General features: G+C 37.2%; 3 protein-coding genes, 1 long non-coding RNA gene and 1 other non-coding gene across 8 annotated transcripts; 2 read left to right on the forward strand and 3 right to left on the reverse strand.

Moving 5' to 3' along the window:
• Positions 1–380: 380 nt before the first annotated feature.
• LOC109177596 (F-box protein FBW2-like) lies at positions 381–2,863 on the reverse strand. Of its 3 annotated transcripts, none has more exons than XM_019326992.1 (3): positions 2,608–2,863; positions 1,570–1,893; positions 381–1,206 (listed from the first exon to the last, which is right to left on the reverse strand). In XM_019326992.1, the coding sequence occupies exons 2-3, from the start codon at positions 1,875–1,877 to the stop codon at positions 555–557; spliced, it is 960 nt and encodes a 319-aa protein (XP_019182537.1). In that variant the 5' UTR covers positions 1,878–1,893; positions 2,608–2,863; the 3' UTR covers positions 381–554. The 3 variants fall into 3 exon arrangements, with proteins under 3 accessions (XP_019182537.1, XP_019182538.1, XP_019182539.1); XM_019326993.1 differs by having other exon boundaries at positions 2,627–2,823; XM_019326994.1 differs by lacking the exon at positions 2,608–2,863 and adding an exon at positions 2,347–2,569.
• Positions 1,310–1,563, reverse strand: LOC109177608. Its single transcript, XR_002053601.1, has 2 exons — positions 1,478–1,563; positions 1,310–1,350 (listed from the first exon to the last, which is right to left on the reverse strand). It is a non-coding gene; the product is annotated as an uncharacterized LOC109177608 (long non-coding RNA).
• Positions 2,864–5,693: 2,830 nt separating the features above from the next.
• Positions 5,694–8,701, forward strand: LOC109177598 (haloacid dehalogenase-like hydrolase domain-containing protein At4g39970). Its single transcript, XM_019326997.1, has 11 exons — positions 5,694–6,161; positions 6,285–6,378; positions 6,461–6,505; positions 6,787–6,837; positions 7,060–7,134; positions 7,220–7,253; positions 7,437–7,492; positions 7,589–7,648; positions 8,028–8,087; positions 8,226–8,272; positions 8,359–8,701. Exons 1-11 carry the CDS (start codon positions 5,794–5,796, stop codon positions 8,405–8,407), a joined length of 939 nt encoding a protein of 312 aa, XP_019182542.1. The 5' UTR covers positions 5,694–5,793; the 3' UTR covers positions 8,408–8,701.
• A 188-nt stretch (positions 8,702–8,889) lies between these two features.
• TRNAY-GUA lies at positions 8,890–8,983 on the forward strand. The gene is made up of 2 exons: positions 8,890–8,926; positions 8,948–8,983. It is a non-coding gene; the product is annotated as a tRNA-Tyr (tRNA).
• Positions 8,984–9,492: 509 nt separating this feature from the next.
• On the reverse strand, positions 9,493–12,082 carry LOC109177597 (monoacylglycerol lipase ABHD6). 2 transcript variants are annotated; one of them, XM_019326996.1, is made up of 4 exons: positions 11,153–12,082; positions 10,042–10,134; positions 9,843–9,875; positions 9,493–9,713 (listed from the first exon to the last, which is right to left on the reverse strand). In XM_019326996.1, the coding sequence occupies exons 1-4, from the start codon at positions 11,777–11,779 to the stop codon at positions 9,549–9,551; spliced, it is 918 nt and encodes a 305-aa protein (XP_019182541.1). In that variant the 5' UTR covers positions 11,780–12,082; the 3' UTR covers positions 9,493–9,548. The 2 variants fall into 2 exon arrangements, with proteins under 2 accessions (XP_019182541.1, XP_019182540.1); XM_019326995.1 differs by having other exon boundaries at positions 9,808–9,875; positions 11,153–12,076.
• Between the last annotated feature and the right edge of the window lie 1,237 nt (positions 12,083–13,319).

Raw genomic sequence — 13,319 nt, forward strand, 5'->3', positions numbered from 1 at the left:
AAAATATAAGTTATGTAGGTTTCAAAAAAAAAAAAAAAAAAACACTTTCCCATTCTTTTACCATTCCAACACTTTTTCTCAAAACAATGAAAGAACGTCTCAATTAATTGAATCTCAAACTTAAGATCGTTAAGGGCTCCTTGCTTTAAAACTCGTAAATGAAATAAATTACGAGATGTGCCTTAACTGGTTCAATAGGCTCCCAAATATTTGTATATTAGTACTCACAACAAGGTCATATTTATGCCATTGCCGCCGTTGTAAACTTATTCTGAGTTGGTTAACTGGTTAAGCTATACCCAGCAAGGTTATAATAGCTAAATATAACACAAGGAATCAAAGAGTAACCAATAAAAGAAAAAACAGGTGAGATGCAACAGTGATAGTATGATAGAATCTTTATTCATATCATCAGCAAAGTACACACTAACTCAAACAAGGGATTTGCTTCTTTTTTCCCCCTTAGAGATGAGGAAAGTGGAGAGAAAATATTGCATACACAATATAACTAGTAGAGAGCCTTTGAACTAGAAAACAACATTCACAAGCAAACCTCAAGGAGACTGTGGCCAGTCATACCCAGAATCTACAGCGTTCAAGTCATCGTAAAACCACATTTCCACGTCCTCGATGTGCTGATCGTCTTCCCAGAACCCATCCGACATCTCGTCGTAGTCATCATCCATGTCGCCAGCTACAAAGTCCCACGGCAAATACCCAGACGAAGCCGAGAAATCAGAGCAGTTGTCCAGGCCATTCATATCGTAGCAGTCCACAACAACCGGCCCGATAACTTTTAGCCCCGGGAACTTCTTCAAGAAGCTCTCGTCAAGGCTCACGTTCCAACAGCCACGCACATCCAGTAATTCGAGATGCCCGCAACTCTGGAGGATCTCGAGTATGCTCGTCGTGCCAACGAGCATGTATGCAATCTCGAGCTGCTTGAGCTTTGGCATCGTGGAAGCAATTGCGGATGCCTCGTTATCTTGGGAGACCTTGCCAATCACCTGTAAGGGGTGCATGGTTCGCCGCAAACCCGTGAGAAATTTGCACTGCGTCCCGATTGCTTCTAGCGCCCTCGCCCCCATTTGTGTGCAGTAGCTGATATCTAAGAACGTAACGTTTTTCAACATTCCCGCAACCTGCTCTACTATGGAATCACTGATTTCGCTCTTTGGCAACCTCAATGTCTGTAGAGATTTGGCACTTGCAACCAAAACACAATTATATCGTCAACTAAAACGCCAATATAACATGCCAAGGCAAATACTTTTCATTGCTAGTTACCGGGATTATGCATTTAGAATCGCTAAATCAAGAAATAATGTCAATTTCTAAATAAAGTTACACCTTTTTACAATCAGCTAATGTTATACCCTCTAATTAACTCAATCAGCTAACAGCTAACAGTTATCAATTATCAGCTAACAGCCATTTACCAAACAGGACCAATGTCAATTTATAAATAAAGTTTCACGTTTATGTAGTCCAAAGTTATATTTCAAATTGAGATTGTTATGATACGTCCTAACTAACGAAACATAACAGCAAGACTTCGAGCATACTCACTTATTTGCAATAAACGTAAAGCTCGAATCGTTAGGGACACCAGAAACACAGAGCTTACGAAGTGACCCACAGCTTCTTTTAATCAGCAATTGAAGCATACGATCAATCTTTTCGGGCCAACAGTTTCTGCTCCATTCCTCAATATCTATCTCTTGCCAACAATACGGCCCCAGAACCGCAATTTGCCACGATTTGCAAACCCTTGGCACTACAGTAAGCACCTCCTGCAGTGAAAGGTTCTTGAAAACTAGGCCAAGCGTGTCCGGTAGTAACTCATCCCACCGTCGAACATCACATCCCTCGCCCATTTTAACTCCTCCCTTTCTGCCAAAACAGAGATACATTCAGATCAAGAACTCAATAGAACACCCTTTATTTAACTTCTTAGTTTCCAATCTTTTTAAAGCCCTGTAATTGACAGTTCAATCAAGATTTTCAATCAGGATTGCTATAAACTTCTATCTTATCACAACTCCATCTTTTCCTAACATGCTAAACCAGATTCAGGTGCAATTTTTAAGCAACTTACAGAGAGAAAAAGTAATGATTTTCACAAAAACTGACAGAAAATGATGAACTGTGGAGAAATATTAAAGAAAAGGACTATATCTATATGCCACCATCTGTAAACACACATCAAATACAAGTATCAAAGGATTCAAAGCCACTATCTTTACACAAATATGTTCAATACAGACAAATCAAACCCCAAACACTGTATTAAGGCATAAAAAATGGGTACAGTGAATGAAAGTTAGCTTCATGGATCCAAAATACCCAGCTGAGAGAGAAGCTAAATCCTAGACATAAACCAAACCTAGCTCCACAGCACAAAATGGAAAGTCTTCAAGAAAACCCAAGTAAATTTTGCACAAAATTTTGCATTTTGAGGCATGTTTCAGCTCAACCCAAGAAATGTAAGGACTACTATTATTTTCAGGTTGGCGTAAACCCAAGAAATGTCCAAAACGGAACCCTGTGTCAGAAAAAAGGAAGAGAAAACAGAGAGGAAGAAAGGGGGAAAAGGCAGAAAATTACCCAGTCTAAAAACTCATACCCCTTTGGATCCGTGAGAGCACACCGGTTTATCCGCCTAAAAGGCTAAAATGAAGGATTGATACACAGAGACAGTCACGCAAAAGAGAAGCTCAGACCATTCCCCCTTTTTGTGGGGTTAAAAGGGTGGGTGTTTTTTTTTTGCCTTAATTTTTTTTTTTTTCCTGGTGGCATAAATTTCTCTGGAGAATATACAGTGAAATGAAAAAATGTGATCTTTTTACAGGATTTTTTGGCGTGGGGTTTCTCGAGTTGAAGGCGTATGAAGGAAGTCTGCATCGTATAGGTACAGTGCACACAGGGCCGTATTTTAAATTTTGGTGGCCTGTTCTGGTAAATAAATGTGGCCCTACCAAAATCACAATTTTTAAAATCAATACATGCAAGTTTCGAACCTTTGACCTCCAAGTTAAAATACAATAAATACACATTTTTACCATCTCTTCATAGAACCTTTTAAGTTTAATTGAAAACTCTTACTCTTAATTTTTATTTCTAAACTAGCTAGGTAAAAATTAAATATTGGACCTATAAAATTTGGGGCCCCTCTAAAATTGGGGGCCCTGTGCGGTAGCCCAGCTTGCACAGCCTAAAATCCGGCCCTGAGTGCACAAAAGGTGAGCGTTGATTGAAAGTGATGGGAGAGTGACTTCACTTGGGCTGTTGGGCAGAATCCAGAAACCAAACCCCAACTTTTTTCCCAATTTTTTACAGTGTTCAAGTTGGGTAACTTCAACACTTCAACTTGTTCGGTTAGCCGTGTTTCGGTAACTGATATTCATGAGAATGGTAAGTACTTTTCAAATATTGTTTCATTATTATTTCCAAAATGTTAAATCCACGACTCCAAAAATCTCTTATTCCGATCAACAGACCATATAAAAATATGTAAATTATGGTAACTCATCTAAACATAGATGTTAGACTGCAACTCAGATCATTGTTCTTAAACTTCACCAATCTAACCAACTGAGTTGTCTATGCAGTCTCAAATATTTTTTTCATGAGAGAAATTGGTTATTACTATTTACTCTCTCCATCTCATTTTATTTCTCTGTAGGTAACTTAAGCTATATTTAATTCAATTTTTTCATAATATTAAGTTTAGTATTACAAAGTAATATATATATATATTTTTTTTTGAAAACTACAAAGTAATATATAAAATTTATATATTTAGAACCTATATTAAAAGAACTATTAAACACGAAAAAAAATCAAATTACAAATTACTAAAGAAAATAAGAAATGAAGAAAAAATTGATTTGACCAATGAATAGGAAACATGATAGGCAAAATGCAATAGTGGAAGTAATTAATAGTGTGTATTGAGTGATTTTTTGTAATATTGTACCCATAAAAAATATGTACGACAAACTTGAAGAGTGTTGACAAAAATTGAATTTATCACAGGTATAAAAATATGCTCAACCTATACACAATTAGGATCAAGACCTTGTGGTCTAATGACACCCGAGTTGGACTCCCATATGGGAAGTTGTGACAAAAAAAAAAAAAAAAAAGGAATATTTTATATTAATAACCTAGATTCAAGTCTTCATAACTTTCCCTAATCCCATTGTCCCATTTTTGTTACTAGTTATCCAAATTAACTCTTTTTGAGAGATATGACAAAGATCACAATATGAAGTTAGCTTATTATATTTTACATTAATAACATAGATTATTCAACTTTTCTTAACATTCCCTTTGTTCCATTTTTTAGCCTCAATATGAGATTCTCATATTAAGTATTTATCATTACATTAAAAGTTATAGCTAGTATCAAAGACGTAATTTTATTTTCTTATACTTCCATAGAAGTCAGCGTCATGTTTCGATTACAAAATGCTGAACTCGACTCTTCAAGTTGCCACCCAATAGCTAGAATATGGAATTGGGCTTTCATAGGTTTCTTGATCCTCCGACCCAACGTTGACCCCTTCATAACCAATAATTATATGAGAGTTGTGTGATCTTATTTTATGTAAGCTTATGCGCATTTCTTTCTCATTAGTTTGACCGATCATTCTTAAATTTTGTTTCAATGGCAATGCGAAAGTTCAAATCTCACTATGAGTGATGAAAACTCATTATGCGCAGAGTTTATAGGTAAGCTAAGGGATGAGAACCTTCAAGTTGATGGAGGGAGATTCACGATTTACCTCTTTCAACTAAGAAGTTAAGATTTGTCTGGTGTAAATTGAAAACTTAATATATACTCCGCATTAAAAAAAATTATGAAGCATATAATTTCATGGCAAATTATATTGTGCACCGCGGTGCATAATCGATTATGCACCGCGCATCAAAACGACGTTGTTTTTATTAATGAAAAGAAACGTCATATGTTTCCCGCCGTTCCGCACCCTTCTGCAAAAAGTAACTTTGTTATTGAGTTTCATTTTGTATACACTGCAGTTTTAGTTCAACACAATTATAGTTTCATTTCAGTATAACTACAGTTTCATTCTATATTTATTGACTCAAAAATGTGAAAATATTATTTAATTTTATTTTATATAAATTATAGTTTTAGTAAAACACAACTACATAATCATTTTGATATGATTACAGCTTCATTGTACAATATACACTCAAATATGTGAAATGTTATTCAGTTTCATTTTATATACATTGCAGTTTCATTTCACCACAACTATAATATCATTTTGATATAACTGCAGTTTCATTTGATAATATAAAATAATACGTGAGACATTATCAGTTTAGATATACTATAGTGTCAGTTGGTAATTAACATATAAAAAAATGTGCGTTCCATTAACACTAACGCCGTTTCTTTACTAAAAGAAACGATACCGTTTTGACATGCACCGCGGTCCACGATATAACGACTGTAATTTCATGGACTAGGCCTGCAATTTTTAAAATGAAAATGTATGGGCTGTAACCCTGTTTTATTTAACATATATTGCTTGGGCCTGGGCCTAGGCCTGGACCTTTTTGTTAATCATCAGTGATACTCTGCAGAAGCCCAATTCTACTGCGTGGTAAATTACTATTTTAGCCAGATGGGGAAAAGAGATAGGTAGTTATATCCGTTACAAATCGCGCGTGTAGAAACGCAATTTGCCCATAGCCACTCGAACCATACCCGCCAAATCCCCAAACCATCACCGCCGTGGTGAGTGGACAGTCGCAGCTATGGCGGCGTGTACGGCGCTTCTCTCTCCTCCACCCAATCCATCACTCTCGTCTTCTTCCAACTTTCTCTTCTCTATTCCAGTCGCGAGGGCTTCCGGCCTCAGAACCCAGCCGCTCTCTTCCCGCGTAAAACGCCTCTCGGTTTCGGCTTCGGCTTCTTCGGGGCGTGCGCTAGACGCTCTGATCTTCGACTGCGATGGCGTTATTTTGGAGTCGGAGCACCTCCACCGGCAAGCCTATAACGACGCTTTCTCTCACTTCAATGTCCGCTGCCCGTCTTCCCCTTCTTCTGAGCCGCTGAATTGGGGTGTCGAATTCTACGATGATCTCCAGAACCGAATCGGCGGTGGCAAACCTAAAATGCGATGGTCTCTCCCTCTTTTTCTCTAAATTTAGTGTATATTGACTATTTGTCTTTATTATTCATAAATATATGTGATTAATTTGAATGCATTTGTTGGAGTTTGGTGTCCGGAATTGGAATGAATTAGGTATTTTAAGGAGCACGGATGGCCGACGTCTACAATCTCTGATAAGCCTCCGGAAGACGATGCCGATAGAACCAAGCTAATTGACATTCTTCAAGTACCAATTTTTAGCTTCTTTTTCTAATCTGTTACCACGGGTGGTGTTACCAGTTGTAATTCCAAGTTCTTCGTTTTTGTAGGATTGGAAGACTGAAAGATACAAACAGATTATCAAATCTGGAACTGTAAGAGAGAGAATAAACTAATTCATTCAAACCTGTATTTCTTTTTTTTCTTTTTTTTTTTGTGACGAGGGAAACCACCGTCACTGCCGAGGTATACACCGAGTAAATCCTGCCTTGTGACCTTAGCCGGCAGTAAACTAGCCTAGGTTGTGGTCAATCAAGAAGGATAATAAGTTGCTTCTGCTGGAGTCAAATTTGTAACATTGTGGTTACCAAGTCACTTATGCCTTGAATAATCTTGCTTAGTGAGGTAATTAACTATGTGCTTATTACTTTGTCAGGTTAAGCCTAGACCAGGAGTTTTGAGATTGATGGATGAAACCAAGGCTGCTGTAAGATATATAGTTATTTTATAACTTTGCAATGTACAAACTGGGTCATGATACTTAGCTTTGGTCATTTCATGCATTGCTTTTCTATGGATAAATTTGATTATCTGTTATCATTAAACACTTGGTTCTTTTCAAATTCTGTCTGCCTGTTTAGATTTCAGTTTGTTGTATTAGTATATCTTAAATGTGACATTTGTTGCATTCCTCTCTATTCTATGACAGGGCAAGAAACTGGCTGTTTGCTCTGCTGCAACTAAAAGTTCAGTCATCCTTTGTCTGGAAAATCTGATTGGACTGGTAAGCCCATTAGTTAGCTGAAGCTATCGACCTTCTTTAACAACATATATGGATTCAATTTTTGTGCAAACTTTTGTTCGTTTAGGAACGATTCCATGGCCTTGACTGCTTTCTTGCAGGTATGTTTCACTTTTCTGGGAATTCAATTCTCCTTTTACTTATGATGTAATAGTTGTTGCATATCAAGGACTAGAAATAGTAATAATGAAATAGAAAGCTTATCAAACAAATAACAATTCTGCTGACATTTGGAACATGAATGTTTGGGTAGTCTAATCTAAAGGTGTCTCCATCTTTTTTAGGCGACGACGTGAAGGAAAAAAAGCCTGATCCTTCAATATATATAACAGCTGCCAAGGTTACCAATTTATGAAACTTGCACTTGCAATCCACTGATTTCAAAGTTTCAACCCTTAATGCCATTTCAATACACTGACAATTTATTATTTTACAGAAGCTTGGCGTGTCAGAAAGAAATTGTTTGGTGGTAGAGGATAGTGTCATTGGACTGCAGGTATCCTCTTTTCCAAAAGCATACTCCATAGGTATCAAGGCCTATGTTAGGATCAAGTGCTTACCACTATGCTAAAATCTATAGCTAATACTTGCATAGCAGCTAGCGCTACATTTCGAACGGCAGAGTGCTAGACTTGACTCTTCAGGCCTCCGCCCAACAATTCCCCCCTCCCCCCCTACCTGGTGCTAGAATTGGCCCTTCAAGCCTCCGCCCAAAACCTAGAGAAAGAAAAAGAGTAAACTGTTAATTAGCAGAACCCTTGAGTGTGGATTTTCATATAACCTGTGATTGCTTGCCTGCCAGTCATCCTTTCAATTTATGAGGTTTGGTTAATAATTTAATGAGGCAAACTCTATATGTTGCTCAACTTCTTTAGGCTGCAACAAGTGCGGGGATGTCGTGTGTGATCTCATATACATCATCCACTGCTAATCAGGTGAGGCCCCTTAGTTACTACAGTCTCCATAGTTGTTACATCGGGATCTTGTGGCCAAAGCTGGAAACAGGACCTCCATGCACCAGTATGCAATTTGTGGATCTGACCACACTATTTCATGACCTATTTTTATCACAGGATTTCAAAGAAGCCATTGCAAAATATCCTGACTTGAGTGATGTTAGGTACAATCTCAGCATCACTCAATTGTTAACAACATTCTAGTGACTTGTAGTTCCCATCCTATATGTTTTCTTGTGTCAATTTGCAGATTGAAGGACTTAGAGTTGCTGCTTCAAGATGTGGTTTCCATCAAGTAGGAAGACTATTAGAACAAGAAGCATATTATGCACCATTGTGGATGGTCCTGTTGAAGGGTGTTTGATTAGGCTTGAACTGGAACAGAAGTGTGGTAACAATAGTTTGGCTCTGTTGCAGAATGCCTGGGTTTTGATTAATGAGCCATTGGAGAAGGAAACAAAGAAGGAAAGATTGATTAAGGATTTTACATCTTTTTAAATTCAAGAATTCATTAATTATAATTTATAGACATAAAGTTCAATCTTTTTCTTGTTAAAACTTCTGACAATAAGTTATGCTTTTATTTGTTTTCATGATACCTAGCAACTGACAAACATCAAGGGGTGGTGGTGCAGTTGGCTAGCGCGTAGGTCTCATAGCTTCTGAGTGATCCTGAGGTCAAGAGTTCGAGCCTCTCTCACCCCATTAATTTTATCTCTTCCCACAGAGAAAAAGTGCTAAACTTCAACAAATTGAAAATATTAGGAAGAATTAACATCATCCGACCTTAGCTCAGTTGGTAGAGCGGAGGACTGTAGTAGGCTTGACTATAGCAGCAAATCCTTAGGTTGCTGGTTCGAATCCGGCAGGTTGGATTTGTCCTTTACCTACCTTTTTCTTGTAACTGCTAATATGGGGTAGATGGTCCTAGGATAATTGAATCATTTAAAAAATAATAATAATTTCTCTTGAATTTGTAATTATCTATTTCAATTGAATATAATCTAAATAATAATAATTTCTCTTGAATTTGTAATTATCTATTTCAATTGAATATAATCTTATTTTATTGTTTTACTTTACGGTTTTAAATGTATTAAAAGTTTTCATTCAAAATTTCATTATCTAAAGCGATAATACTTCATTCATATTTTATTAACAAATAAAAGTTCATTTTTTTAAGAGGTGTTCATTTTTTTAAGAGGTGTTATTAGTCAATTCATAGTAACTAATGAATATAAAGAGATTTATGGAAATGAAATCTTAACAACAAGTTACAAAGTTTTACAGTATATCTACTAAAGGTTGAACCTTTGCAGACATCAAGGGGTGGTGGCGCAGTTGGCTAGCGCGTAGGTCTCATAGCTTCTGAGTTATCTTTTTGGTATGTATGCTATTGACTGTAGTGTATATATATATATATATAACTTTTGCCATTTTTCATACCTCTAGTCTGTGTTCCTGTTGTTGCCATCCTGCTGGGGAGGAGAGCAAGAATCCATAAGAAACGCTTTCAAATGGCTGTACAGTTGCTTCGGTTTCTCCAGATTGATTGCATGCCCCGCGTTCTTGAGCATCACCAGCTGGGCGTTGTCGCCCAAATGCCTGCACAAATCATTCAGATTCAGCATTTAGTCTCAGTTTTGTTGCAGAATATTTTCATACTGGAAATGGGAAGGCTCTTCTTTTGGGTATCAACCTTTTCAATCGGTGCGCTAATTCTGGTGGGAATACCTGATCGTTTTCTCCCCAGATGATCAATGTGGGCTGCACCAACAAAGATTGAATTCAATCAATTAATTAGTCTAACACATGACCTTATAAACTCATATGTTCTCTCTTATACTTTCGATGTGAGACTTTTAACACTGAAAAAGAAGCAAAGAACAAGAACGCTTTAGTGGTAAAGCTATGGCAACCTTTGACAACTGACCTGAGTAATCTTAGGAAGATCAGACAACTTTCTGTCTTTGTATAATGCCTCGATAAGCTCCTTTCTCTCTTGGCGATTCACAGTACACATCACCTGTAATAGAGTATAAGAAATTAACTGTGTCGGTTTCAAGTATAGACAATCAAAACGAACACCTTATGTACGAGTGAACTAGTTTCAGAATCAGACAAAAGTTCTGTAATATTCCTAAATGATTTTAAACCATTCCAAGAATCCAAAGATAATGTTCATTCCAAAAGCAATCAGAAACGCACGATTGATGAGCTCGGGGTTGTTTGGTTTATCTTCACGAAACTTTTCTACACCAGTCATGTCAGACAAAGGGCTAGTATCAAAAACGACTAATATCACACCGGTAAACAACTGGTTATTCTCTCAGACTCATCGAATGTTTAAGCATCATTACATGGTTTATAAACAGCAAATAAAGTACTTATCTTTCAGAAATGTTTAGTGGCTAGAAGGAGATATCTTGACATTTAGGCCAAATACCAATTGTGGGTAAAAGGCAATCAATCCTTTTGTCAGTAATAAATCTAGTAATCCCTAAATAGATCTAAAATCACATTCCAAGCATAATATAGCAAAGAAAAATCATATGGTTCAGCAAGCATCTACCAATGTGACAATAAAGGGATATAAGAATCATACTAAAAATATATTCAAGACTCTTTTGTTCTTTAACCTTCAATTTTTCATTTCAGACTGGTAATAACACTAAATTTTTAATAAGCCAAAGCCTTGTAATCTATAGAATAAGCCAAGTAGAAGATCAACTAAATCAGTAGTCACTACTCAAGGGTGTGCAACTGTGCATTGGATAAACCCCGGGATAGAACTTGCAACCTTATGGTTACTAAATCAACATATCCGACCAACTCGGCTGGGGTTGCCCCGATCACATCTTTCTACAATCAGCTAATGTTATCAATTAATTATACCGCCTAACTAACACAATCAGCTATCAGTTAACCGCAATTTACCGAACAGGGCCATTACCAACAAAGATAAACAAGGAAACTAGCATTTAGATAGTAAATGTCTGAACTCATAATCAAAGATTCAATCTTTTATGCTTAATGATACTCACATCAATGAAATCAGCCAGGAAACAAGAAGGGACAGCAATCTTAGCAGGCTTATAAAATGAGAATTTCATCAACTCCTTGAGTTTCTGAGGGCTCTGTGGCAACAAGATATCAGCAGCCTCCTCCACACTCTTCACTATAAACATCCCATTTTCCATGTCCTTCTCCTCCAAGCACACCCCAGTGCAACCCAGAACCACCTTCTCCACCGCCTCCGGGAACTGCGCCGCCATGCTATACGCCACAAACCCACCATAGCTCAGACCCACCACACTCATCCTCTTCACCCCATGACCCTCCATGGCCCTCATCACACACTGGGCTTGAAAAGCCTCTGTTCTCTCCGGCCTGGAGGTGTAGGATTCGCCAAAGAAGAGCAGGTCCGGGACATAAACATTGAACTTGGAAGCCAAAGGGGAGATGAAATCATTCCACTGCCACATGGCATTGGCTCCGAAGCCATGGATGAGAAGAAGAGTGGGTTTTTGGGGTTTGTGGGTTTTGGGCACCCAACAGTGCACAATGGTGCCATCTCCCAAGTCTTGCGTGGAGGATTTCAGGCCGGCGTTTCTGAAAGAGTATCTGAAACACTGGTCTCTTGATAACGTGAAGCTGAAACACTTCGCCATTGATGGAAGCCTGGAAACTCCAACAGCAGACTCCAAGAATCAGATTCAAAAATTTAATCTTGGTTCAAGAATATAACATTAAGAAAAGGGACAAAGATTCCGTGAAATCAGGGAGTCTGCTGGGTTCTTCTGGGCACGCTGGAAATTGGACTCCGGTCGGAGAAACGAAGATGACGGTGACTGGGTTGTGAGGATGATGGTTGTTTACTAGTTTCCCTCCGCCACGCCCAATAATTCTCTCCCTAATGTCAAAATCGTTTTGATCAATAATTTGACATGGTGGTCGGGGCCAAGCCAATGGCATTACGCCATTTCAAAAGAAAATTAGAAACTGAATTAATTGACTTCATAAAAAATTATAAATATACTTTCATCCATTTCCTTTTTTAAGAATTGATACTTGCCCCGTAGTTACTTCTCGTGTGATGTAAAGGTCATGACGGGAGATTCTAGTATAAAGTTTGAATCTTTATAGGTGGTTTGGTTGGAATGAAGGAATTTAGGTGAAAGGAATTATAATTCGGTGAGAATAAAATATGAATTACAATTACATTGTTTGGTAGAGATGAAAAATGAAAATGGGAGAAGTAATATAAAGACTAAAATACCCTTGTATAATAATATTAATAATAATAACATTCAATGACAAATATGTCATTTCCTTCCTTCTCCCTTTTTATTGTATGGATGAATTCATTGAATTGCATTCATAGGGGAAACCTATGAATTGAGGGAATTGCAATTCCCTCAAATCAATGTAGTTTATCATTTCATTGAATTGTAATCCATGCCAACCAAACACCCCCTTATAAAAGTATGATGGAAGGTCTGGATTGAATTAATTATGGGTACATTAATACTAAGATTTGACAGGTGAACTGATTGTGAACTCACAGTTTACCTACACATTGGCTCTAGGGGTCTAGGGACGGAATCCTATAAACTTAAAATTAGTCTGAAAAAATTAGAATCACTTAAAAAAAAAAATTTAAAATAATAATAATAATAATAATAATATTACAATCACAATTATTAAGATTTGAATCAATATGTTACACTCTCTCTACCCATATCTTTTTTGGGCCTATACCATCACACATCATGCCTACGAAGAATAAATCATATCCAATTAAGAATAACCCCATTGAAATCATCTAATGCCTAATGGGCACATCTAGGTTATCAACCACCCTAATTTTTGTTTTTATTTCAAAAACAGAAACTTTTTTTATATTTTTTATTAACTCCCCAAAAAATCCAACCACTATTGTTGAATCCTCAATCCATTGAGGATAAGTTAGTGGCTCAAGGCCAATACAGATACTCACAATGGATCTGTCCAATCTGGATATAATCTCAATGCTGCCATTGTCAAATTTCAAACCTAAGATAAGTCCTTGCAGGCAATTCTTATGTATTTTCCCTTTGGGGTAAATGTTGTCTTTATTCTTTCTGATCTAGTGATATTGACAAAGTGGCACGGGTCAATTTTCCAGCAGTATATCATCGGAGAGGGAAGGGATTGGTATTTCAGTTCTGA

The sequence above is a fragment of the Ipomoea nil genome, unplaced genomic scaffold (genome assembly GCF_001879475.1).
Source record: "Ipomoea nil cultivar Tokyo-kokei standard unplaced genomic scaffold, Asagao_1.1 scaffold0805, whole genome shotgun sequence".
In the NCBI taxonomy this organism is placed as follows: Eukaryota; Viridiplantae; Streptophyta; class Magnoliopsida; order Solanales; family Convolvulaceae; genus Ipomoea; species Ipomoea nil.

What these genes read in the sequence shown, in the direction of transcription:
- LOC109177596 (XM_019326992.1), bottom strand. Translation starts at nt 1,877, where the DNA reads ATGGGCGAGGGATGTGATGTTCGACGGTGGGATGAGTTACTACCGGAC. An exon ending in TTTACGTTTATTGCAAATAA is followed by an intron (nt 1,207 to 1,569) that starts GTGAGTATGCTC and finishes TTTGGTTGCAAG; the next exon opens with TGCCAAATCTCTACAGACAT.
- LOC109177598 (XM_019326997.1), top strand. Translation starts at nt 5,794, where the DNA reads ATGGCGGCGTGTACGGCGCTTCTCTCTCCTCCACCCAATCCATCACTC. An exon ending in TGGAAAATCTGATTGGACTG is followed by an intron (nt 7,135 to 7,219) that starts GTAAGCCCATTA and finishes TTGTTCGTTTAG; the next exon opens with GAACGATTCCATGGCCTTGA. An exon ending in ATAGTGTCATTGGACTGCAG is followed by an intron (nt 7,649 to 8,027) that starts GTATCCTCTTTT and finishes CAACTTCTTTAG; the next exon opens with GCTGCAACAAGTGCGGGGAT.
- LOC109177597 (XM_019326995.1), bottom strand. Translation starts at nt 11,779, where the DNA reads ATGGCGAAGTGTTTCAGCTTCACGTTATCAAGAGACCAGTGTTTCAGA. An exon ending in ATCTTCCTAAGATTACTCAG is followed by an intron (nt 9,876 to 10,041) that starts GTCAGTTGTCAA and finishes TTGTTGGTGCAG; the next exon opens with CCCACATTGATCATCTGGGG. An exon ending in TTAGCGCACCGATTGAAAAG is followed by an intron (nt 9,714 to 9,807) that starts GTTGATACCCAA and finishes TGATTTGTGCAG; the next exon opens with GCATTTGGGCGACAACGCCC.